General features: G+C 44.6%; 1 protein-coding gene across 25 annotated transcripts in view; it reads left to right on the top strand.

The window, feature by feature from the left end:
- LOC143209056 (uncharacterized) overlaps positions 1-26,222 on the top strand; it is an 85,224-nt gene extending 59,002 nt beyond the window's left edge. For 16 of the 25 annotated variants that reach the window (XM_076424228.1, XM_076424229.1, XM_076424223.1 and 13 more), the window contains 14 exons: positions 109-245; positions 432-711; positions 813-933; positions 1,149-1,269; positions 2,557-2,654; positions 7,895-8,039; positions 9,188-9,281; positions 9,639-9,868; positions 11,935-12,013; positions 14,384-14,536; positions 17,927-18,295; positions 21,657-21,917; positions 22,177-22,442; positions 22,552-26,222. In XM_076424228.1, coding sequence (XP_076280343.1) covers positions 109-245; positions 432-711; positions 813-933; positions 1,149-1,269; positions 2,557-2,654; positions 7,895-8,039; positions 9,188-9,281; positions 9,639-9,868; positions 11,935-12,013; positions 14,384-14,536; positions 17,927-18,295; positions 21,657-21,917; positions 22,177-22,442; positions 22,552-22,989 — 2,792 coding nt within the window. In that variant the 3' untranslated portion in view covers positions 22,990-26,222. The remainder of the gene's footprint in view (positions 1-108; positions 246-431; positions 712-812; positions 934-1,148; positions 1,270-2,556; positions 2,655-7,894; positions 8,040-9,187; positions 9,282-9,638; positions 9,869-11,934; positions 12,014-14,383; positions 14,537-17,926; positions 18,296-21,656; positions 21,918-22,176; positions 22,443-22,551) is intronic. The other 9 variants (XM_076424225.1, XM_076424248.1, XM_076424226.1 and 6 more) reach the window with 8 other exon arrangements.
- The last annotated feature ends 1,018 nt before the right edge of the window (positions 26,223-27,240 follow it).

Below are 27,240 nucleotides of genomic sequence, written 5' to 3' on the forward strand. Positions count from 1 at the left end.
AAAAGAAAAACACAGTCGAGAGGCGGGGGAGGGCGCGGAGAAACGCGGCGATGATCTATCGATCGACTACCGGACGATCTTTCCAACGGGTGAACCTCGTCGTTTCAGGGCCCACCTTGGAACCACCGTTGCCAAGGCGAAAGAAATGCCCGGAGCTCGCGTACAAGACGCACGAGTTCATCACCGCGGCCGATGGGGGTGGCATCGATGCCGTGGATTCGAACGTCGTAGCTGACAAAGTCCGGGTATGTATGGTATTCGCCATTCGCTCTGCATCTGATTTACTCTTGTCAACAATTTCTTTTACGACACCCCCTCTGTTGTCCGGATATGTAATTGGAAAATAATCGGAGCTATTTGAACCGATGTACGAAACATTTGTTCCAACCTAGAAAAAGAATTTGTTGGATAATCAAGGACTCGTTTCGCAGGAAGTGACAGCGCAGTCAAGCTTGCCACCGAGTCAGCTGAGCAAAGCGATATCACGGATCAGCACCGAGTATCGGTTGCAGTTCGCCTGGCCTAGACGACCCCAGCTAACAAATGGGGAGATAGTTGTACCGGGAGTCACTGCCGCGGGGATGCCTGCAGGCACGACAGGACCACCCAGGAAGTCCCTCAGCATGGGGGCTCTGAAACAGGGTATCGCGCCTACAGGGCCTGCTCCGGTTCACAAGAAACGACCCGGGGATGTCGATCACAAGCGCGATGGTAAGCTATCCGTAGCCGTCTTCCGAGAAGATAGAAACTGGTAAGATCTTGGCGAGTCGACACGACGGGTCAGGTAAAACGCATTATGCAACGAATTGCAGGGGTGCAGGCATCGGAGCTGGAGCCGCTGGTCGGAGGCACCGGCATGGACATCATCGACGGCGTTGTTCCGGAAGGCGACGAGCGCGAGGAGGACCTGTCGGATTTGAAAATAACTTTCAGGTCAGAGAGACACCGTGACACGCCATAACACAGTTTCCAACCCCCCATAGAACACCGTTGCGTAGCCTAGTTATACCGCGTTACGGAAACGGAAGAACGAAAGCACCTACGACGATCCTCTAAAGAAAATCGGTGTGAAGCCGCGTCGAAACATGAACCGTGAAAATCCTATTCTCTGTCAGCACCGGCAACCACACAGATTGATTCATTTGCAGGGGTAAAAAATCAGGTAGAACCGTAAGGATAGTGGACGATAGAGGAACGAGCAAACCGCAAGAAAAACCGTTCCCCACCTCGGAGGTGATCGAGCTTAGACGACTCGCTGACGAGTACAAGGTAAATCCGATCACGGGATCGAGGGACGCGATACGTCGCGATTCTTCCGACTCGCTGGATATATCTGTACTTCCCTCCGTTTTTATCTTCTTTTTTCTTTTTTCTTTCTTTTTACCTGTGTATCTTTTGACAAGTCTAGCGTTTACTCTCTGTGTTCCTCGTTGTCTGTTTTTCACTCCACGAATCTCTCTTTTGCCACGGACTGTACGAAACCAATCGGTTCGTTCGTACTTGCGCGGATCCAATCGGAAACGTCTCCGAACGTTTCCGCGATAGTCAAGTTATGGGTACACACGGTTGACTACGCAACAGTTAGGGCCCGTTCAGACACAGCGGCATCCGCGCGATTTGAACCTCGTCAAAATTGACAGTCGTTCAGGATGAGGCGGTAACCGCGCGGACATGCAGCAGAGGGGCAAAGTTTTAGCTCAGTACGAAGATGAAAATCGCGTGGATACAGCGCGGATTTGATTTCCTGCGGTTTAGATGCGGCAGCCGCGCGGATCTTTAGACCGCGCGGTCACGTGTGAACGCATCCATTTACGCCAATGTAAATAAGGTCCGCGCGGTTGATCCGCGCGATTTTTGTTTTTGATTGTTCAACCGCGCGGATGCGTGTGAACGAATCCATATACGCTAATGTAAATAAGGTCCGCGCGGTTTAAATCGCGCGGTCGAAAACGCGCGGTTTCCGCCGTGTCTGAACGGGGTCTGAAACAATTTGTATTTGCGAAGAACATCTCTCGAAGCAGTTGACTTTGCAGAAGTTGAAAATCGGAGACTCCGCTTCCGATTGAACCGCGCCCGTATATTCGGAACCATGAACACGACACAAACACGCACAATTTCGCTCGCTCGGGACAATCGGAACATCGTCACGAGCTGGTTGTTTGCATGCGTTCGTCCACGGTTCATCGAGAGTTTTCAATCGCTGCTCGCGACATATGTATAATTTTTAAACACCTTGTACATACATACATACTCATCCCGAGCGTAACCACCCGCTGAAACACCAATTAGTCTCGCACGGATTAATTCGCGATGCAATCATCTGAAAAGGTCCGAGCGCAAAACTGAAGGATCTCTTCTCGATCCGGTACCGGGTACGTGCATGAATACACCTTTTCTCTTTCTCGTTCCGAGATCTACCGATGTGGTTTGTGTCTTCCAAAGCATGCTCTCTGTGATCCCTTACCATAGTGTGTGCGTTGTTAGTGTCGCGAGTTTAGCTTAGAGTTTAGGTGCGTGCGAAAGCAACAGAATGACTCGTTCTGATTTGTACATTAGCATCGCGACTGGGGTTGCGGTCTGGCAGCCGAGGACGAAGCTTCACTGTGGAAACGAGTCTCCAGTAACCACGCTCTCAACGCGCTGTCCCTTGCCAGGCCAGTACACTATACTCAACTCGTCGATGTTTGCGTGTCACACTACCGATTTAGACAGAGGTGTTTCCTGTACCACGACGTCGCTCTTCGTGCAAACTTTGATAAACCGTAGAGTAGATTATTTCCCCGTTTCTCCCCCAGGATCGATTCGAAATTATCAACTGGACATAACACTGTACAACAGCAAATTTCTTCAGCAATTACCGTTCACCGATTCTGCTAGAGTTTGTCATTCTAAAACTCTAATTCTAGATTTTCGATTTTCTATTTGCCGCGATGACTAGTTGATCGTTAGGTCTTGGATTCCTCGCACTGGAATTCAAACGTCGAGTCGTATAATATCGTATTACATTCGGAAAAGTTTGAAATTTTTGGTCCCTCGGTGAAAATTTAACCAAATTAGTAATAAGTGATTTTTCGGAGTTGATTTCCAGAATAATTACCAGTTGATCATTTTGTAATTGACGTCCTGGTAGTTTGTGGCAGCATAATGTAACATAATCGAGGTCCCCGATCGCTTCTGAAAACGCTGTCTGCGGAAGTGGATGCAGCCGGCTGCTATGCGACACGCTGACCCGACAATGCTCGACCGTAACTACTTCGAGCTCGAACTCTACAGGCAACAAAGTTAGACGACTACCTCGTACAGTTTCGAAACTAAATACGCGCACCCGGTATTTACTCTCTAATATTACTGTCGATGTACATTTATGATTAGCGTACCGTCGTCGGCTACCGGCGCGGCGCGACGTTCGACGTCGGCAGAATTAACGCGAGAGCTTCCCCGGGGCAGCAGAAACGACCGTCCGACTTCGTACAGATTCGTTCTACTCGAACCGTTCGCTTTCTGGCATCGTATTCATGAGGATTTATCATTGTACCGTCGCACAATGACGGGCGAGAAACCGTTCTTTTTGGACAAAAATCTGCCGACAACTCAGTTTTACATCGATTCAATTGGAATTTTTTTTTAAATGTTCGCGAAGGACTACATATACTTTGATGACGTGCTGCGCGAAAGTCGTTAACTGTCACAAGAATCATTATCTATAGTGGATAACAAAAGTAAGTTAATACTCATATTTTCAATAATGAAATCATGATAACAGTAATATTTATTCACTTATAAAATTAAACAAGTTGATTACATATTTAATGGTAATGTTGAAGACGAAATTTATCACGATAATCACAGTGATCTGAAAATTAAATCAAGATTTTTCTATACTAAATGTACAAAATTTGGTGTGCCAAAAGTAAGTTAAAGTATCGTTTAATAACACTGTCCAACACCAAATTTGTTTCACAATTACATTGTGATGGTGGTACTTATAGAGTTTTATGCGCTGATTCCGAATCTGCCCTTAATTTTTCTCCTAGACGAACAGTTCTTGAGAAATAAGACTTCGAGAAAAAAATATATTTCTCAACTTTAAAAAAATATTGTGATGGTATTATAAAAGATATTGAATTGTTCTTTACAGCAAAAGATGCTGTAGACTTTCCCGAATACAGTGATATCTAATACTAATACATTATGAATGTTTAAACAATCATTAAAGACGGAGAAACACCACTTTTGCAGCAACTTTTCAAAATATTTTTGAATTAATTTTAAAAAATAAGGGTTCAACGGAAAATCGAACAATACCACGCGATAGAGCAGACTTTTATCTTGAGAAATCACCCTTCGAAGTTTGCTACGTCGACGTTTTTTCCCGAACCAGAAAGCAAAATATCTTCACCCGACATGAGTTGACCAATTTATGTTGAGATCGCGTTAGTGGTGAGCGCCACTGGCGGCAACTTATTGTTAATGTTGTAAAGGCGATGATATTGTTATCGTGATTTCATTATTGAAAATATGAGTATTAACTTACTTTTGTTATCCACTGTGTACAAAACCCAATAACTCCGATACTTCATCCGCCCATACCATAAATTTGCATGTCCCAGCTGAGTTTCCGACACTTCTTAACCCTAAACCCTAAACCGCAAAATTTCAAATTGTAAAAAAATTAAAAAGAAACAATTTCATTAAAATGTATCCATGGTATAAACTACCTCCGTCAGTTCATAAGGCACTGCAACATGGAAGTGAAGTACTTGCTACATTTGAAGTGCCAATTGGTTTGTATTCAGAAGAGCCACAAGAGGCAAATAATAAATGTGTTGCCGCGAAAAGACAAATATAGATATTATACGGCGTATGTTATTATCATCCGATCCACTTATAAGCTCTCTAAGAATAAAGGATGGCAAGTACAAGGAAGTTCTTTCTCAAGAAGCGAAAACGCTGCTATTGGATCAATAAATTAATGGTGAGTCTCGTAAGTGCCGAATGTAATTCTATTCAATTGGTAATTCTCAGGGCCAGATTTACAGTTTAAAATTGTGCAGTTTAGGGTTTAGGGTGAAGAAAAGTGTCTGCAACTCAGCTGGGACATGCAAATTTATGGTATGGACGGATGAAGTATCGGAGTTATTGGGTTTTGTAGATAAGGATTCTTGATTCCTTGCGACAGTTAACGATTTTCGCGCAGCACGTCATCAAAGTATAGTCCTTGACGAACATTTTAAAAAAAATTCCAATTGAATCGATGAAAAACTGAGTCCCACAGTGGGGTATTTGGCCTGATCAAGTGGAAAAAACTATTTTAGCGTTATTTATAGGCTCAAGGTTACAATATTATATATCGTTGGATTCCTGTTAAGATCAGCTACAACATTATGAAATCCAAAATACATTTTAATATTTAAAAAATCAAATTTATCTCAATTTTTTGAAAACAAAGTTTTTTTCAACTTTTATATATTGAAATTTGTAGACATCTGAATACTGTTCCTCTTTTGTTCGAAACATTTTTTCTCAGATTATCGAGAAAAGCGAGGCGGTAGTGGAATATTTGCACTATTATAACTTGAAAAATATTTAAGAAAAAAGTATTTTATTATAGCGTTTTGGAAAGCTCTGAAAACAAGCTACAAGAGTATGCAATAAAAAATAGGGGTTTCTATTTAAGGAATTGAAGATGACCTTCACGTAATTTTCAAACGACTATCCAAGGTCAAATCAATGACACCATTTTATGCCTCCCTCGAAACCATACAACTTTTGCCTGAAACATTTTTCTCCAAAACGCTTAATTTCCAAGATATACGTCTGTTTCACTTTAAATGACTCACCCGGTATATATATTATAAGAACATTTGAAAATTATTACCATTAATTTTCATCCGAAAATACATCAGAAATTTCTTCCTCGGATAATGTTTCTTTTTCATTTGAGGCCAAGCGTAGCCGAACGTGCGGGCGTACGCGAAACGCTGCTAAACGCTTAATACTAAATAGGCTATAAAATTTGAATTCGGACATATTCGGATTTAAACTTTCTTGGCTTATAATCACGAACCTTTACCGAATGTAATGACACCAAAAAGAGCACGCAATCTCGCGCAATACTATAACAAAATTGTCAATAAAGTTTTGTAATCTTTAAAAAGCTTACAGAATGATTGGTAATATTCAAATATTAATAACTATACTAATTTAGATGATAACAAAATAAAATCTATGCGAAAGTGCTCTGTATACCTACCTGAACAACTTTTGTAATACAAGAATTTACAGAATTTTCCTTCAAACACTTGAAAATCGCCAATGAACAGACGCTGTCTTACAATTAGAGACTGTTTAAGAACGCCAAGCGTGCCTTAAAATCTCTCGACTTTCGATGAAGTTTACTACTTCACGGGTGTACAAATAGAAAAAAAACAATATTGCAGCCTTATTCTTCAGACCTTTAACTACAACGAACAACAAAAATTGTATGCCATACGCAAAAATTTAAAAATCGACTTTTTTCCACTTTTTCCCCACTGTGCGTCGTCGCGTCGTTCGCGAGAACGTTCAGAGAATTAATATTAACTTACGCGTTCCGGACTAACATTGCCCAAAGCGTAACACGCCGATATTAATGGCCCAAAACAGGATATAGTTTGTTGAAGAATATTTGATACGTATTTTTTTTTAGCTGCTGACATTCGCGTTAAGAGGGTGAAAACCGTATTTTCGAGGCTCTAGGACAACGATTTCTTTTTAATTTGAGTGTTTTCGATCGAGGAATGTAGTCTTAAGTATAAGAAGATTTCTGGAAAAATTATTTGTTCGATCGATATATACTTAAAAAATTCATATTATATGTTTAATAATTATTGTGAAATGGCAAAAACAAAGAAATTCGAGAAAATCGTGTCCCCTATTTTGGTCGATTGATAAGAAATATTGCAAAGAAAAGATGAAGAGAATTTTTATAAAATTGATGAAACAAATAATTTTTTAAAAAAGAACTTGTAACTTGTCCCAGTTCCAAGAATCACCCTGTACACAGGTTCGCTCTACTTGAATCGTCTAGTCGGTAATAGAGAATTTGTGCATATTTACATATAATTACTGTCGGTTACAGACGTTCAACGTCGATAAATTAACGCGGGCTTATGCGAACAGGAACAGAAACAGGAACAGGAGCTCCAGGTCTGACTATGTACGAGCTCATTCTACTCGACACATTTACTCTATAATACATATGATATAATATTCATGCATATTTAGAATGAATGTGCTGTCAGTTACCAAAGCTCGACGGAAAGCAAGCTGAATTAACATGTGCTCTCGCAATGCGGAAATAATATGCTGTCTGACCAGACATAGTTCCGCTATTCTTAAAGCATATATGTACGAGTGCTCTGTAACATCGCATCGATGTCGATACATATTCATTAGCGAGTTATAAACACGTTCAACGTCGACAAAATTACCAGGGGCTGACTAATTACCGTTTGATTCTACCCGAAACATTTACTCGCATCGGGATATACTTACAACGGATGTACCATCTCCCCTCTGATCGAAATTAGCACGGATTTCAGTCCAACGGGAATAACGTGTCTGGCTAGTTACGAATTCTTACTATGTATCTACTTGAAATATTTCGTTTTTCATATAACTGTGCAACATACCTACATATGTTAGCAAACGAGTAATGACGAGAATGACAAATGGCTGACTAAATACCGACTCGTTCTACTCGAAAGAAAAATAACCGATGAAGTATAAAACTTGCATTGAAAATTTTCGAACCTTCACACGGGTTTTGTCGTAGCTGCGTTTTATTTCTTCCACGCGGTTTCGCAAAAAGGTCGCCTCGGAGAGCCGCGATGACGAGTGATTGCATGTTTAGGTCGGTGACGAAGGAGGAGAAGGAGAAGGAGAACACGAGGAAGGTCGCGCCGGTTTCCACGGCGATGACCATGCCTCCCGCGGGTCGACCGTCATCGGTGCAGGCTAGACCCATGCATGGGATATTGCAGGACGATACGAAAACGGTACGGCATTCGCCAATTTATTCTATTAAACGTACCAATTGGTAAACCATTATTTCCAGCTGCATTCGCTATTTACAAGTAAATGCATGCTGTACTTTCGTATTACCGTATGGTATTTCTATACTAAATATTAGAGGTGTGCGAGACGGTACGGGAATTCCCGAAAATGTCCGGGAATCCCGTGAATGTGTTCGGGATCTCTGAGAATATTATAAAATGGTGGAAGAAAAATTCAGAAAGATATCCTATATTATCAGTTGCTGCAAAACGTTACATCGCTATACCAAGTACACAAACAACTAGCGAAAGGCTGTTTTCAACAACTGGAAATATTGTTACCATCAAAAGAACCAAGGTATTGGCAACAAATATAGAGAAATTAATTTTTTTACACGAGAATTTAAAATAAAACTATGTATATACTATATCTTAGTTTTTAATTATACAATGCATACTGTATTTTCATTTATTGTTTGCTGTAATTTGCATTTCAATATGTAACTGTAATTTTTTCTATATTGTCAACGGTAAGTTGATGTCTTTTCTCACTGAAGATTAATTTGTACACTGGAATTGTCCTTCCGAGATCACAGGACGTAATTGGTGCATATGTGTATTTTTTCCAATATCTTGCATTAATTTCGTTTGGTCCTTCAGTAGTGGATGCATATAGAGTTTGGTTAAGTTTTAACAACGTAAATTTCTGTCCAAGTCCCATAACTTCACCTACTTTCTATTATATAAAAATAAGCATTTGCATAAACATCTGCTGTCTAGTTATAAATTATCAAGTAAAATGGAACTTGATGTTTTATTTAGATAAATCAAACACCATGGACATATTCAAGAAAACAAGACACGTTTACGAATCCCAGCATTTAAAGAGATCCCGAACACATCCACGGGATTCCCGAAAATGTTCGGGAATCCCAAATATATTCGAGATTCCTGAATATTTTCGGGAATACCCGATCATTTTCGGGAATTCTGGAAGGGTCTAATAATATCCAGAATTCTTGTGGACCTAGAAAATTTTGTTCGATCGTGCGCGCGTTTCTCGATGGAAAGCTAATGCGTTACTAATTGGTACACCCTATGTGAAACTAACCAATGGACTAATTCATAGAATCTATCGCATGACTCTATAGGTCATCGATCTTTCGCAGGACACCGAAAGAGCTATCGCTCGCGCAAGAAAGGATTTCTTGATCCGTCACCATCTGGATCGTACAACCGGTGTGGGTGAGTGAACAAAATCAATGCATATTTATTACGAACAAACTACTAATTGTATCATAAGATACATCGTGAAACCTCTCGAATAAGAGCAACTAACCGTTCTACGATCCTCGACAAATCTGTAGATTGAAAATAATGTTTGCACTTTTTCCAAATATAAAATCATCTTTGAAGACGCGCCTACGTGATCAAGTGAAAAAAAAATCTTAGATCAATCATGGTACCCCGTTGAAGGTTGATTAAACACCCCGAGGACGCAGTAGGATTATAATCTCGAGATAAGCTGTCTAAATATGAAAGTCTCGAAGCCGCGTCGAATAATTCGATGGGACATTAAAAGACTTGCACGATTTTCGACAGGAGACGGTGCACTGCTTCCCTCTCCGACGAGAGAGAAACTGGAGCCCGTGATACCACGACGTCGCGAAGACACGAAAGAACACCGCGAAGAAGTTCAGCCCAAGACGAAGTCCAGCCCGAAGAACAGCCCTAGAACCGGTCGTTCTCAGAGTCTTGGCCCGACTGTCACCGAGCGTAGATCACCGAAACGTCAGCCTCCTCGTGCGCCATCTGTCACCAAGGACGCAAAGGTAAAATCATCTCTATGACACATTTTCAACAACGCACAGTTGCCTCGGAAACTGCCAATCAAATGAAACACCGCATACAGTACACATACAGTTACTCGAATTAAGGGGGCCTTTTCCAGCAGACGACGCTCGCGCGTGAACACTCACACACCGCTAGACCACGTATACGTACGCGAGGATTGCAAGGGTCCGGGATTCCACTTCTAATTTCTCGATAATGCAAAGACGGGGCTTTTTAGTAGTCAAAATCGCAAGATGAAAGGTCAATCTAGTACGCTGTTTGCCTCAAAAGTCGTTCTTTTACGTTTCCGAGCAATGGTTTTGCAATATTTGGCTGCATGTTGCCCGTCAGATGGCGCTGCAGTCACGCCGGCGTACTAGCCTCTCCGACGGGCTAGTAGGAGTTTTAGATTTGATCTCTAGCAATTTTGACTACTAAAAAGCCCCGTCTTTGCATTATCGAGAAATTAGAAGCAGAATCCCGGACCCTTGCAATCCTCGCGTACGTATACGTGGTCTAGCGGTGGCGGCCCTTAATATTCGAACGTTCTAAAAAAGACGATAAATTTGTAATATTGTACTATACGATTTTAACTTTTTTGGGAAGCTAGAGCTAGTTTATTACAGGATGTGAAAATTTTTTTTTCAAAAATATCAATTGATCGGAATTTTAGGAAAAAATACTAAAAGTTGCATATTAAAACTTTTTTACGTGGGCCTATATTGAAAATTTAAAAGTACGTTTTGTAGGTCTGTGTCAATTATATGCACTGTGAAAGTTTCATCGAAATCGGTTGATGCGGGAAAAAACGACAGGCATTGAAAGATGTAAAAATTCTTATTGTTAGATATAGACCGAAAATCGTGAAAATCTTCAATTTTTACCATCTTTGAACGTTTGTAGCTCATTGCAACGTCGACCGATTTTGACGAAATTTTTAGAATACATTTAATTCACACAGATCTACAAAACGTATTTTTAAAATTTTCAATATAGGCCAACATAAAAAAGTTGTAAAATGCAACTTTTAGTATTTTTTCTACGATCCTGGTCAATTGCGATTTTTGAAAAAATTTCTTTTCACATCCTATAGTAAACTAATTGCTCTAGCTTCCCAAAAAAGTTCAAACCGTATAGTAGAATATTAAAAAAGTTGTTGTCTTTTCTAGAGCGTCCGAATATTAATTCGAGTAACTGTACCTATGTATACATATGAGTATGTATGTATGTATAAGAGATATATTCAATGATTTATTTTAGGGCAACTAGACCTTTTTCTAAACCTTCCCGAGGCAACTGTAAGGGTATAACCGGACAAGATCTTAATGTTTTAAATTACACCTACTTATTTTTGTCGTAAACGCATCGAATCCGCTGTCAAATTATTTTATGTACAGCATCTGTCCGGAAAGTAATGCGACCACATTTTTTTTTAAGTCTATTGAATATATGAGTACAAACCTTTAAAATACTTCAAAGTAGGATCCTTGGGCGTCGACACATTTTTTCCAGCGAGATTTCCATGCTTCGTATGCTCCCTGGAAGGTGTTATCTGGAGCCTCTCGTAGTACCCTCGTCGCAGCCTCGTCGAGCACTTCCAACCAAAACTTTTCCGTAGATTACGGGAAAACAGTAAACGGTACTTCTTAGTTGGATCACAACACTTCCTCAACCCCCGTACAGTCCTAATTAGTCTCCCGCTGACTTCTTCTTGTTTCCAAAAATTAAAAATGAGCTAAAAGGATGCCATTTTGGAAGCGTGGAACGCGTCAAAGAGGAGCATACGAAGCATGGAAATCGCGCTGGAAAAAATGTGTCGACGCCCAAGGGTCCTACTGTGAAGAAATTTAAAGGTTTGTACCCATATGTTTAATAGATTTTTTTTTTAAATGTGGTCGCATTACTTTCCGGACAGAGCCTGTATATGGTCCGACCAAAAGTCAATTCGGTTTAGGACCACTTTTCAGCATCGTATCCGGTTATACCCAATTTACTATGAACTTTCAAGTTTGCGCTGAACCGTGTCACCGACCGATAAATCGTTCACCCGATCGAATTCCCGCAGGAGAAAGAGAAAGAGCCAAAGGATAAAGAGAAGGATCAAAGGGAGAAGATCGGTGAGCCTGAAAGGCATCCACGACCGAGTAAGTAGCCCCGACCGAGCATCGTCGACATCCCCGTTTCGATATCCCTCTGTCTCGATAACAGTCGATAATATCTTAGTATCCAAAGAGATCGTATACCTAAACCCGAACGATTGGCGCTCGTAATCCGCCACGAAACAATCTCCCGTTTGCATTTTTTCGTGCATCGTCGATTTGGACAGTTTCTTCTAGACTTACTATCTTTACCTGCCTTTTTTTTACTTTTTTTTTTTATTTTGTATAGAAGTCTCGTGTAAATATTGTATCTATTGCGATTATATTGGACTGCTCTGTTTGCTCTTGTGGGCCTCGAAAGCCGAACGTGTTACTTACCTATTCTTTAACTGTCACACCATCTTGTTCGGAACGTGTCGCGTGAGACATTCACCGCTTCTAAAGAGTTCAAGCCACGGGGATATGACTTTCCGATTCTTTGAGCGGTGCGTGTGTCCGGACGTATAATTGCCAAACACGTCGTTCGACCTGGAATCCTCGAGGACCCGGTCCGTCGAATCCCTGATTCGAACATCTTAAACAATCGTCTATCGTTCCGTCCACCAAACGAGAAACTGCTTCGCAACCCAGAGTTTGATACGCGGTTCGATAAATCATTTTTCAAGACGTTCGAAACTCTGCAAAGAACCATCGAAGCAACTATACAAAATAATATACAGTGGGTGTACAAAGTACATATATTCATGTACACCTTTTAAAAATCAATTACTAAAAGGTCGACAAATACCTTGTACACCCAGTGTAGGACGGTTTTTTCTCGAGCGAAAGAAATAATATAATTATATCGTATGTAGTACATAATTCGATGCTTCCACGAATCGGGTTCCACGAATTCGATCCTCGCGAGGTCCAGGGTCATAATGTACCATCTTATTATTTTTGTTTCTTTTTTTTTTTGTAATACTTTTGTTTTTTTAGGCAGATGCATGATACTCATGTTTATTGATCGTACCTATCTCTCTGTCTCTGCCAGTCTAGTAACCAGTAGCTCTATTGTTTGGCCGTACAGAAAGTTTTATTGCGACATGTTGTTTCCCCCACTCCCGAACGGCCTCCGTGAGTCGCGAGAGTAGCATAGTTATCACGGACATGATTCGCCATGTCAGGTTCGACGAAGATCGAGCCGAACGTTGACAAGCGTCTGCGGTGAACAATGTGTTGTCGGGTATTCCCCATTTAACCGTAGGTGTCTTTACGAACGCCAACCATGCCCGAGACGAGAACCCGATTTCATCTTCGAACCGATCGACCTTCCGATTATATTATCATGATCACACCTTATCTTATCTCTTTCTCTATCTCTCATGTTCGACGATCTTCCAGCTCGCAAATATTAGGCGAGCACTCGGCATCGCATCATCTCCATCGCGATTCTCTACCTAATCAACGTCATCTCTCATCGCCATTCAACTCATCTTCATCACCGTTCCATCATCAAGTTTTTTCTCTCTCTCTCTTCTCTCTCTCTCTCTCTCTCTCTCTCTCTCTCTCTCTCTCTCTCTCTCTCTCTCTATGATCGCGATCGGTCGGTTGCATCATCGTCGTCATCGAACGGTCACTCTCCCTGGAATCGAAGTCAGTAGGCGGATAGAGATAGACACCCCTGACCAGCAACCCCGTCTCTCTTTCTCTCTCTCTCTCTCTCTCGAATTAAAGGGGTCTACCTACTTTCGGCGGCAGACGAAATCGAATTCCCTTTTATTCGGACGTCGATGGCCCGTCGCGTTTTGGCCCGAGCTTTTGTCGCGACCAGAGAGGGTGGGAATAATGGGAGAGAAGGGGATGAGAGTGTCCGGCTGGCTTTTTATACTAGACTGTATTGGCAGTGTGGCCCCAGGGAATCGCTCGGCAAAATTTCGTTCGGACCGATCAAAGGGTTTTCGGATTATCGGGGTATGCAGGGGGACGTTCTACTTTGTACACGCTACCGGCTGATATTCAGCTGTTGCCTAAACGTGTGTCGCTGTATTTGCGGAAGATTAGTATTCGAGCTACCGGTGAGCTCAGGGTAACTTATTCCTAACTGGTTCATGTAAACTGATAGCTAGACTGATAAAAGTGCGTTCAAGGAATTGAAGAGTACCATCGACATGTTATTTTGAATTAAGCGTGTTTTGAACTAAGCGTGTAAATTCGCGTAAAATGCCAATTCGCGGGATGTAAAAACGATAGAGAAAGATCCGCGACGCGAATGAAAGTAGGAAGACCCCTTGCGCCGCGCCGGGCAGTTAGTTCTCCAGCCGCGAGACGAATAAAAAGAAAGAATAGAGAAAAAAGAAAAGAGATATCGGCCGCGTCGATCGTCGATCACCGGTGCGAGATCAGATTGATCAGGAGTGGCAGCGGGTGTTTCAGTCACGGGCCCTGGCCGCGTGCGTTGGAGCATACGGGAACCCTCGACGATTTCTTCGACGGGTCCGTCGACCAGCGTGCCGCCATTACCGCCACCACCCTCGGGCCCAGGGCCTACTCCGTTCCACAGGAGGCCCCCGCAGGTCCATCGGAAATGTACGTTCTCTGTACCACGTGCCAGCTGCCCGCTAGCCCAACTCTCTCTCTCTCTCACGTATCTCGGTTCTTTTAACACCCACCCCCTATATCCCGCAACCCAACACCTGACAGATCCCTCTCTACCTCTACTAACCCGATTACGCCTCTTCTATGACTCTTTCACCTCTTCTGAACAGTTTGACGCGTCAACCGAACCGTCGCGGAAGTCCTGGCTTGTCCAATAATGTTTGCGTGGTTTCATCTAACGGCTACACCATTTCTTCGCCTTGAAAAGAAGAGAACACGCGACAGAAGAGAGAAAAAATCTCTTCTCGCAATCTAAATGAATAAATAATTAATTTGAAATATTCTTGATGGGTGAAATCGTACGGTAGAGTGGACAGGAGAGCGTTATAACGATCCTGCACGAGCACATTGGACGAGCTATTATTCTTATTCCGTTTACTTGGTTCTTTTTCTTTCAGTTCCTATCGAAAGTCTGACTTGTTCATCCCTTACGATCGCAAAATTGTCAGAGGGTTGAACCCGCCCATCGAGTTCTCGGTCCCAAAACGGAAACAAAAGAAACGTTCTCCCTCTTTGTTGTGTGTAAAAGACTCGTGAGTCGATGAATTCGGCATTGTGCTAACAAAATCGAGCACGCTGAATCGTGCTTCGAATTGTTCCGGGTTCGAACCATCGTCTACACCGACGGTCGACATCAAAATTTGAATAACTCAACCCTAATGTCGCGATCGATCTTCTTCTCCGATGATACACCGACCCCTTTAAGAATAAACTTTTCGGCCCTCGACAAACACAATGCTCTACATTTCTATTTCATTAGTGTCCTTACAATTTGTACACGCGGGAATCGCGAACCGAGTTCGATGGAAACGATCTTTAAAAAATAGTTTTCGGTCTGGAATTTATCGAAAGTTGAACTAAAATCGAAGAATGTACTGTTGTTCTTGGAGGGGTTGAGACGATTCCTTGACGAAAATCTCGATTGGATCGACGTTTCGCCAGAGAGCGTCGCAATGGAATTGTCGCACTGGTCGACTTTCGTCGATCTCGATACAGTCGCGCGGCAAAAACCGGAGAACGCAATGTTAAGAAGGGAACATCGATATTCGAGCACAGACGCGATTCCGCGCGGATTCGATTACTCCGGGAGACCCTACAGCCCTCAATGACCTCTCCAAATGAGAATGAACCCGCCGAAGTGGCGCAGCCTTGCTTAAAATGTTCGACAATCGCGCGGACTGCTCTCTCTTTCTCTCTCGCACTCTCTCTCGCTCTCCTTCTCTCCTTCTCTCCGTTTTCTCGAAAAAACGAAAAATTAAACATTTCGAGTGGCTTATCTAAACTAATGACCGAAAATAAATCTGTCAACAACATCCGGAAACAATCCTCGAAAATACTTGATCGCTCCGACGCGACGGTCGATCATTCAGCAAATACAAAGTGTACACATTCAGAACAGAAATAATGCTCCGAGTATTGCAATCGATGAAATATTTTTGAATAATTTATAATCGGATAGCGGATTTGATGCGTTTATTATTATAGAAATATTGGTGGGTGTAATTTCAAACGGTAAAAAAAGATCCGCTTTCTATTTATAGTAGTAATTATATTTGGAATATAGGTAATTGAAAGTCGTTCGAATGAGTATCGAGGACTCTGGGAAGACGCTTGGCGGACGGTGATCAGTCTTGATAAATCTTGACTCGCGGTGTGGTATGTTGGAAGGAAGAGATTCCTCTTCCACGAAGAACAATATACCCATTGTCTATTGAAACTGCTAAAGGCCAACAATCGTTTCAACTCTGCTTCCTCGTGGCACGAAGCTACCCCTCTGTCGGGGGTAGATCCGAGATCCAACCCCCACGGATTGGTTTTACGAGAGACATTGCGGGCGGATAAAAATAGCAAGTTCGTCAACTATTCTCGGACGACCGCGACCGCGGGGACCTTTTTCACAGTACGAGACGATCCTCTTCGCAGGAACGTGAAAGGAGAAGGTCTCGGGGCTGTGTTACGCGCGCGAAATTCGCTTTCCGTTCTGTTCGTCGACGTCTCCTTTTATTGGGACGGGGTTAATTTTAAGAGCTCGCCTAACTGTAAACTAGCGCCAGCTCTCTAGACTTGAGAAGGTTCAGAGGGTTGTTTCGGCGACCGTGTTTAACCCTCGAACGACGGAGTCAGTGTACCGGCGAATACAGGGTCCGTTCGGATCCACAGTAGCGATCCCACAATTCTGTATAATCTACTTTTTCTATGGAATTCTATCTATCGTGCAATGTGTACTGCGATGCGTAACTGTTTCCAGATTGACTCTTTTCGCTTTCTAACACTTTCTGAAAATCTGTTAGCTCGAAGAAAGAACTTTGGAAATCTTCTTTTATCCTTTGCACTCGAATAGCAAGTCTGTCCGCACCATGAACAATTATCATACCGTAATTCGAATCTGTATTTGTATTACTAAATCGTTGTTTGTACAGTAGAACCTCGATTGTATTCCAACTACTTCATTGTCTGAACACACGTTTCACATGTAAATAGTTTAGACAGTCCATGTACAGGCTGTTTCAAAATTATACGTCGTGATCGCTATAGCGCGATTCTGCACCCCTGGATCGGAGAGAGATCTGTTACTTAAAATTTATTCTAGGTTCGGAAGAAATGTTTAATTTTCAAGTTAAAATAGCTTCGACTGCAAAAGGGTGAAATTGATTTGCACAACGGTGTATGTATCTAATTAATCTATTTTCCATGAATTCGATAAGAAATTTTGTAGCTCCCTGGAAAGTTTTGCACGTCGCAGTACTAGCCTTGGACTCTGCCGTAAGATTGACTAACAATAAGATCATTCGCAAACCGTAGCCTAGCCGTTGACTATCTAGTACATATACATATACATATGCATATACATATACACAGTAGAATTGATACAAGTTCGACAGTTCTGCATGCGGTAATATCGTTGGTATTGGGATGCGTCTTACAAAGTACATGTCCGTTATGGTTCTAATGATATGTTAGGTGGTCTGTAATTAAGGTAATCTGGTTGCGTGACGTAGAGAGGGTTGCGTTAATTAAAAGATTGTGTCGCTGATTGACGGTACACAGACACAGACACGGGTCGGGAGGGATCCTGTATTCGCCAAGCGGGGGTTAAGCGAACGGTGATGATGAAATTGGCACCGACTTGTGTGCGAAACGGTGGCAAAAGCGGTGTCGTCGAGGATACGGGGAGGACTGGTCACCGGAAACCATCCGAAAGCGTGTCCGGTCGCATTTTAAGCAGGGCTGCCGGTCGAGAGACAACGACAGCGTAAGTTTCCCCCCGATGGAGGGTTGGCCTTTATTCATCATTGTACTTTCTTGTCCGGTATGTTCTAGCCTTCCTCGCAACCACCGCTCCTCCCCATCGCCCTCTTCATCAAGCCAAACCCTCAACCACTACCACAACCACCGCCACCAACACCACCACCACCACCACCACCACCGCTAGTACCACTGTAAAACCCCCGGTAAAGCATTCAGTTCATACGAGTGTCCATCACCCACCTGCGTCGAGCGCTGCCGCTGCGGCCAGGCCGGACCGTGTTAAAGATATAAGCCGGTGCCAAGGTCCGAACGAAGCTCAGGCAAAAACGGCCCGCGACGAACCAGCTGCGGCTGCGGCCGCAGCCGCCGCCGCCGATCCATCCAAATCATCCTCCGATAGTCGATACGCGTCAAACCAAGCCGCTACCGCCGTCCAACCTAGTAAGTAGCATGCTATCTGCCGTTCGGCCTGTTGCTAATTTCTTTCGCTCGAACGTCTGATATCTTTTACGCTTTCCGTGTTTGTTGTTGTGTGTATATATTGCTCTATATACATCTCTTTCACTCTCTCTCCCTCTCTCTCTCTCTCTCTCCTCCCTCCTTCTTTCTCCTCTACTATCGCTCTCCCTCTCTCTCTTTCTCTCTCTACTGTCTCTCTGTGTCTCTGTCCATGTCGAGAGGTCGTCACAGAAGCACTATATCGACTATATTGTCTCTATGAATCACACCACTCGAATCTCTACTATAGCGTTTCCCAATCTGTGATTCGGGTTGATTCCACAGACAAGTTACTCTTTTGCTGTTTTTTAAGTAAAAATATTAGGTTCCAGGAATAGTCTGTCGTATTTTAAAGAATATTCGTCGTGTTTTTCATGACTAATTTAATTTCCTGCTAATTTCAAATACGACAGAACTTTAATAATATGGTGCTTACCGTACGATCGAATTGAAACAATCGAAAAAACATTGGCGGAACAACCAGTTTGGTAGAAACATCTTGGGAAACGCTACGCTCCACTAGAATAATTCTACGGCCCGAACGTCCCATGTAATTTCCAAACAGCGGTTTTAATTTCTCGGCCCTCAGCAGCGCAAAAAGCAAAGGAAACGGATGAAGATAGAAGAAGCTCTTTTCTTCCCCTGGTTTCACTTATCCGTGGATCACGAAGCCCCGAGGTGTTCCATAATGTATAATAAACGTTATAGCGGGTCCGGTCTCTCGAAGTAACAAGAGCGATCCTCGAAGCATCGGATCCTCCGCACGGAAATCTCTTAAACCGTGCTCTCGAACCGGCTCGTGTTTAATCTCGCAGCTTGAACGAACGTGCTCCGTGATGCTGGAGTGTAACACTTTATTAATTTATCGCACGGCCCTTGAGAAAAGCTGCCTCGCTTCTGAGACGACCTAGAAGATCCGCATTGGTACTCGCTGTGTCGTCCAGTCTCATTCTTTCAATCTCCTTACACTGTATCGCCTCTCTCTCTCTCTCTATCTATCTATCTATCTCTCTCTCTCTCTCTCTCTCTCTCTCTCTCTCTCTCTCTCTCTCTCTCTCTCTATTACTGCCGCGCCTTTCAGTGCAACGTCGAGGACGGCCTCCGGCGATATTCGCAAAGATTCGCGCCCGCTTATGCTCCGTACACAGGTTTTTGCGCAAATCAGATCAGGACAGGGCTGTCCTGATCGGCTCTCCAGTTTCGTTAAGCTTCCGCCGAGAATGCGTTCGCTCTGTATGCGCAAAAACCAGTTTTGCCATGTCCCACCGAACAAGAACCAATTTCCAAAATGTCACAAGAAAATCGAAATTTAGCTAGCGGCTGCGCTAGATCCTCTTTCCCCGCGATCCACACTTAAACAACCACGCGGACACGTTTCATCGACACTGCCACTCGAAGCGAACAGCAATTAATCTCCAGAGATTCGATTAATCAAGAGGGTTCGATTAGCGCCACGACTCCCGGCGGCGGATTCAGGGAGCTCGTCTTCGAAACGAGCCGATGATCGAGGGATTGGGATATTGCTTAACACGGTGTTCGTCTTGCTATCCACGTACTTGCCGTGTCATAGTAATTACTATTACCTAAGGTACTCGCAATCGTTGACAGTGATCAACGATTTTTACAAAATCCCAATCAACGTCGTGGAATTGTGGATATGATAATATACAGGGTGAGTTACATGTTTTTATATTGACACCTAAATTATATTAATTTATATACATGTACATGTAAAACCAGTTGTTATAAATTCCTTAAAACATTCGACGTTCCAATGATACGAAGCAACTGAAAATTGTATGCGCTTATACGCAAAGCGGATTATCCGTTGTACATAATACAGACGACCGATAACGAACCTGATACAAAACGACTGGATCGTCTTCCAAACTGGTACAAGCCTCGCGAACACGTCCACACAGAGACTTCTGGCACAGGTAAACAGCGATTAATTCAAGAGACCGGAGCCATACGGATCGATGAGTTACAACTAACCTTCGATCTCGAGTACCACGACAACTCACGAGATTCTTCCATTCGTTCTTTCTCTTTATTTTTCTTTTTGTTCTGTTGCAAAAATTCGATCGCGATCGATAAATACAAATACCTCCCCGCGGTAGAGAGAGAACAATGCTTCCGGCGCGAACGTTCGGAGCCCTTTGTCAACCTGTTGCGCGGCTCGCGTCTACACACAAGAACACACCTAACCGTCGCACACAAAAGATGTATCATCTAGTGTATTTTTGACTGTCTTCCGCCTTCACTTGTGTCTCTCTCTCTCTCTATCTTTCTTTCTCTTCTTTCTATCTCTCCTCTCTCTCTCTCTCTCTCTCTCTCTCTCTCTCTGTCTGTCTGTCTGTCTGTGTGCGTGTGTGCGCGCGCGCTCGCTCGCTCTCGTCTCTGTGTAATATGTATCGATATTTATCTGTACGTGTGTCTCTCCTGCATTCTGAGTACGCTAGTGTACTTCTCTTTGGAAATTGCTCTGTGTCCACTCTGTGTAGATCTCCTGGTAACCGTGTCTGGATGGTTTTCCGGTATTATATATATATATATGTATATATATATATATTTTATATATATAATTATCTGCGCTCGATGACTCGATCATTTTTGTCTTGCCGCTTCAAGACGATCGCATTTGGAACGCTGACCAGTCGGTCAGCTGGGAAAATTGATTTTTTTTATGGGGATGAAAGGTACTTTGGGGGACGAGGATTATTATGTACTATCGTCGCTCGGAAATCGAGAAAGTGTTACGCACCGAAAGAACGTCGCTCCTTTTGCTAAATTAACCCTTGGAGGTCGGGGGGTGACTCAGAGTCGTCGCTAAAAATTCCTGTACCGTTCTTCACGATATTGTTGACATTATTAAATATGTTGGTATCTGATCAATTATTACACATTTAAGTATTGTACGAGGTACAGTTTTTTTTCCGTGGAAGGTTTATATGCAGGATGAGAATTATCGTAATCCATGGACGCTTCGAACGAACGCCGCGCCGCAGCTTGTGCTATTACCCTAAAGAATGCCTGCACTCGACGACTCTTATCGTAGGATAAGTTTCGATCCACGTGCTCGATACGAAGTATGACAAGAACGTTCGACGGTGTCTTCTAGACAATTCTAGAGAAAAACCGATGCCGGGGTGAGACGGTGCGTAACGCTCGGTCGCTAAACTCAGTTCGTAGGGGTGTAACGGTGAGAGGACTCGATGCATCGAGTGCATGCTTCCCTGGGGGGTGGGCGTCCAACTAGAATGGTGTATACCTCGTCGCTAAAAGCTCCGATTAAACGTTCCAGTGACCGCGGAGCCGCAGGTGAACGGAGACGCGACCGCCGGAGATTCGAGCGTCGCCTCGACACCGCCGTCGCAGACGCAGCCGTTGTCCGCGACCGCAGCAAGCCCATGGATCGACGACGAGCCGGTGGTGAAAAGCCCTCCGGAGCCGACCAGGGTAAAGTCGCCCGAGCAAATGATAATGCGGTCCCCGGAGCCCGTAAACTGGACAGTGCCGCTGGACACCGGGAAAACGTTCACTGTCACGCAAAACGTCAGAGAAGGTACATAAACAAACGAACACCGTTCTTCTATCAACCCCCTATCTTATGCGAACCCTCTGCATCGGCGATGCGATGGTCACAGTATGGGGCCCCTCGAATGCCTCTTTCCCCCACTAATTTCTGTTCCCATGCATTGAGACGAAAATTGAAAATGCCCATCCTGCGCTAAGTACACTGTAGAAGTGGAAACAACTCCCTAGCTTACTAGTTGTTTTATCCATCGGAAGAGAATAATTCGGTCGGTTTGTTTGACTGGCAGAACCCCTGACGCGTCCGCATAGCGAGGCAAAGTCATGGGCACCGTCTTCCCTGCCCACGACAGCACCGCAGTCGGCACCGCCGGAGCTCGCGGCTCAGCACAAGTCGCTGCATTCCCAGCACTCCGGGTACAAGTCGCCGGAAAGCGAAAGCATTTCCATCGGCAGCTTCAGCGGCCTGAACGGCCACAAAGACCTGGACTCGGAACGGGACAGTCCGTTCCCAACGAGCGCTCGGGGAACCAGCACGCCTCCTCCGGCTGAAAAGGTAACGTTCGGTAAACCCAACGATAAAGTACAGCGAGTCCTCGACTTTCGCGGATTCGCTATGGGTACACGACATGTTTACATGTCCTGAAGATCGACTGTATTTTCAGGAATCGGGTGGAGCGGAAGAGTCGAAGGCGGATCCTCGGCCGGACCCGTCGATGAAGCCGGTGGTGGGTACGAACCTGAGATGCCTGGAGGATCCGGGTTTCGAGTACGACAGGAAGAAGGACGCCAGCCAAGCGACAACGACCGCGACGATGACGACCCCGTCGTCGTCGACGGCTCCTCAGCCGGGTTACCGTATCCTGGAAGCGGAATCGCCGCAGTCCGCGACCGGAAGTAGCAGCGGCGTCGGTGGTGGTGGCGGTGGTGGTGGTGCCGGCGTCGGTGGGGTGACAGGTAGCAGCGGAGGTGGTTTCCACGTTCTAGAAGCACCGACGGTGGTGCCGGGTACGGCGCAACGTTCGGCAGCGAGCGAGGTGCTGGAGAAAGCGCGAAACCGCTTCGACAAGTTCTGGGGAAAGGGCAGCGGTTCCGAGAATTAGAGCGAGAGCTCGCGCGGGGAACAAGCAGTGACGTCCTCGGGACAGTAGCGCCGGGAATGGAGGAGGTTGGAGGGAGAGATGGACGGAGAAACAGGTGACAAAAAACGATCCGAGGTTCCTGTGCAAGCTTCTTTCGTGGTTCGTCTGCTCTCGTCCCTGGCGGAATCGACCTCGCTTCGCCGTCGGGGACGAGACCATCTCGCTGGCTCCTCTCCTCCCCATCTTTTACCCTTCGTCGACGCGACTCAGACGCGGCGGCGCAACGCGGCGCAGCAACCTTGCGAGCGAACCGACCACCGACAACCGGAAGCCGCTGTCCGCATGCAGGAATCGAGGAACCCGGGGGACGAGACGCGCTGATCACCGTCAGAGGAGCAGACGACTTCTATCCGACCTCCTAGAACTCCCCAGGCTTTTATCGAGGAGATCCGGAAGAGGAGGGATCGAGAGGACGAAGATGACGGTGCGTGCAGGAAACTCGTCGGTCTCGAGGAACCGTTCGAAGGACTCCAGAATCGGACCGTTTCGAGCCGCTCCTTCGATCGGAAGTCTTCGAGGGACGAAGAGAAGATAGAGAGAGATTGTCGTCGGACGGGTTACTCGACGGAACTGGACGACGTACACAGACACGCATGGATATCGGTCTCTACCGCGCGTACACAGGAGTCGACACGGAGAGGAAAGGAGACAGACAGACAGACAGACGGACAGACGGACAGACACATAGACAAGGATGCCATGCGGTACATACATAGAGAGACACGCACCTAGGCGAACACACGCGAGTCAGTAATGTTTCTAGGATATTCAAGTGATCTCAAGGGATCCGCCGTAGTTAAGCCCGAATTCTTTTTCCATTGATAAAAAGAGAATAAAACGAGGAAAAACGAGGGGAAAAAAAAGAAGAAGACAGACGACGTGAGAGGAAAGAGAGGAGAGATAGAGAGAGAGAGCGAGAGAGAGAGAGAGAGAGAAAGAGAGACGAAGATGGTAATAACGACGAGACACGGTGCGGCGAGCAGCGTGTCGAATCGCGTGGAAACAAGGTACGGCTTGTCGCTATAAATAAAAGGGGGAAGGATGAAATAGCCTTCAGCCGCTTTCGTGCGTTTTATATAAGTCTATATACGGAAAATAATTATACACGTGTACACCGTATGTACGTATACATAATCGGTATCGCACTCGCGGATCAAGTGATCGTGGCGCCGTCGACCGTCGCCGTCGCGAGGCGAACATTCCGAATGGAAAGCGAAAGAAGGATGAAAAAATACGCGGGACGGTCGCGGGACCGTCGACGGCGCCGCGAGAAGATTCGTTTTTTTCGGAGTTTGCTGGCCCGGAAACCGAAAACCATTCAATTCCCGAGCGCCGAACGTTGCCAGAGACACCAGAGAAAAAATGACAAACAACGATCGCTATCGAACTCTCCTACACGAAACACGGAAAAAGCCAACTCTTGTTCTTTTCTCGCGACAATCGTTAAGGGAAGTTTCGCTGAGCTCGCTTAGGTTTCTTAACGTTGCAGACAACAGCCTCTATTTTCTATTATTATCGCTACGACTAATCGAAACGAAGCCTCGTCTATCGCTACTTTGTACTAGTATGTACATACATGTATTAATATCGCAAATAATCGGTAGAACACCTGAAAACGAATCACATAAATACTTTCGGGGTAAAATGAAGAAGAAAAAATCTGAAATACCATTCGATTCTATTGTAACGATCGTCCAGTCATTTTTGTAAAGCATTTGTACGCTATAAATTCATAACATTCTACAGTCTACTAGGCATCGTTTAATCGTTGATCGTTTCGTAAAGAACGGAGCCGTTTCTTTCTGATATTTCTTTGCTCCGAGAACGCTATATCGACGGGAAATAAAATTGACTCTTCGACAACTATCTTGAAGACCCAAGAGACAATAAATGATTTTTGCATTGTACTCTAGACGATAGAAACGTAATCTTAATATTTTGTGATAGACGAGCTCGAGGGATCTTCTCCTTGGAGTTTCTAAACGGAGTCTATTCGATCGGCGCGGCGCGGCGGGGGTTTGATATTCCTCGTGTCTCTGGGGAACGATGAAGAGGCGCTAGTACCTTCCCTCGAGCACCGGCGAACCGGAAACCAGCCGAGCAGCAAGCGGAACGAATTACTGTAGTGAGGCGTAGTGTTTGTTTTTTTCACACGTGACGCGATTGTAGTTCGCGAAGGAACCGACACGGGAACCGGAACCGGAACCGGAAGAGCACAGAGGAGCCCGCTGAATTTTCCTCCTCCCCTCGGCTACGATCGAGCCGGAAAACGAGCCGGAAAACGAGCCGGAAAACGAGTGCGGAAAAAAACGAGCACGTCACGCAGATCTCGCGCCTGCCTCGCGATCAACGACCGAAAACTTGGTGCTAGTCTGCGATTATGTTACGCTCTCAAAAGCGTTCCTCGCTTCAACTACGAGAGAACGAAAGTCTTTGAACGAGGCTCGAGAGTCGTTGTGTACTTGGATCTGTCGGGAATCATGAAATCGTGCGAATTATTATCAGACTCCCTGTCGAAAAAGCACCTTCCTTAAAAATATGAGTAAACGGTGAAAATGGAGAACATGTTCTCCGCGCTGGCCGTTTCAAATTCTTTAATATTCTCTTGCCTGATTTGTTATGCCGTTTTAATCGATTCTCGTATGGAACTCGAATCAAAAATCCTGATCACCAAAACGAATTTTTGCTAGAGAAAGATTGTAGAAAACGGAGTCTGGTAGGTCGCACGGTTTCGTCGAGAAAAATCGTCGAGGGAAACGAGCGAAAGGAAGAGTACCGAATGGCGTATCTTCTGACAAAATGGTGTTGCTCAAAGGGCGAAAGTAGCGAGAGGAGGGGAGACGAATGCGAAGAAGAGATCCTTGGCGAGGACCTTGGACAGAGGAGCCGCCGTGGTTCTTCGATCTCGAAGAGAACGGCGAGGAATAGAGGACGGGAAAGAAGAGAATGGGACGAAAACAGAGAAAACCGAGGCGACGGAGCTTTTTCTCTCTTTCACGCGCGCATTTGGTACACACCGGTACACCACACTCCATCCAGATCCACGTCCAAGAGTCAACCAACCGTAGTGAAGCAGTTATAACGATAACGATTAACGATAACTCTAATAATTAAAGAAACATCGCTAAGAGAATAACAAAAAAAAAATAAACAAAAAAAGAGACGTACGAAGAGAAAAACGCAAAAAAAGGTAAGGAGGAGAAGAAGAAGAAGAAGAATACCATAGAAAAAAAGAAAAAAAACAAAGAGAATAAAAACACGATACGTGAATCACAGATGCGAACGACTGACGAGAGCGACGAAGGACCCGACGACGATCGCCGGATCGCCGGATCGCCGATCGCAATCGCAGAAGATCGTCGGGGAACTTGATGACTGCTGCTAGGCTTGCCAAGCCCAGGATGGCGGATCAATGGCGGATCGATGGCGAGGGCGAACGTTCTCGACGAAACCTTTTTCTTCTTCCTTCTACTTCTGTTTCGACCCATCTCCCCTTGCTCCCTCGACGCTCACTTTACGCTGTGAACCAGGGAGTTCGAACGATTCGTTCCAGCAGCGTAAAGGGGTGTGTTCTCCCCCTCCCCCTTCGATTAGAAGCCTGATGAATTTTTGGTCCCGCTTACACCGATCTGTTTGATTCGGAAGCAAACCGCCGGATATAGAGGGACCGTGAGAAGCGATCGGAGGAGTCTGTAGCTTTAATTCGATGTATAGTTGATCGTGAATCGTGACACGCAACGCGCAGCGGCGGATCCTTCGAATGGTTCACCTGTCTCCCGTTCAAACTGATCGGACATCGGCCCTGATCATCCATTAATTGTTCATTAGTCGGTTTTTGTAAACGATCGTCGCACGGTAAACGCGAAGGTCCGCCTCTGCATCCTGGTGCACTTGAAGAGAACGATGCAACAGTTGACCTGAACCGAAGCGACTACCTTCAAATTCATTTCCAAATTAGTTTCGTTTCGAAATCGGGGGCCTAAGCTCACTTTCTAATCCGCTAACACAAATGTTCATGCGAATATACATTTTTATAGATCACTTTACCGACTGTTCCGATTGTTCAGCTTTTTTGGCAGCTCTCTCAAGGTGTCACGCGAATTACTTGAATTTTTCGATACATCAAAACCCCGTGTTTATTCGCTCCTCTTCGAAGAAAAAGGTGAACAGAATAGAATAACGATGAATTTTTCAGAAGCCAAATGGCTCGCG

This window comes from Lasioglossum baleicum, chromosome 5 (genome assembly GCF_051020765.1).
Source record: "Lasioglossum baleicum chromosome 5, iyLasBale1, whole genome shotgun sequence".
In the NCBI taxonomy this organism is placed as follows: Eukaryota; Metazoa; Arthropoda; class Insecta; order Hymenoptera; family Halictidae; genus Lasioglossum; species Lasioglossum baleicum.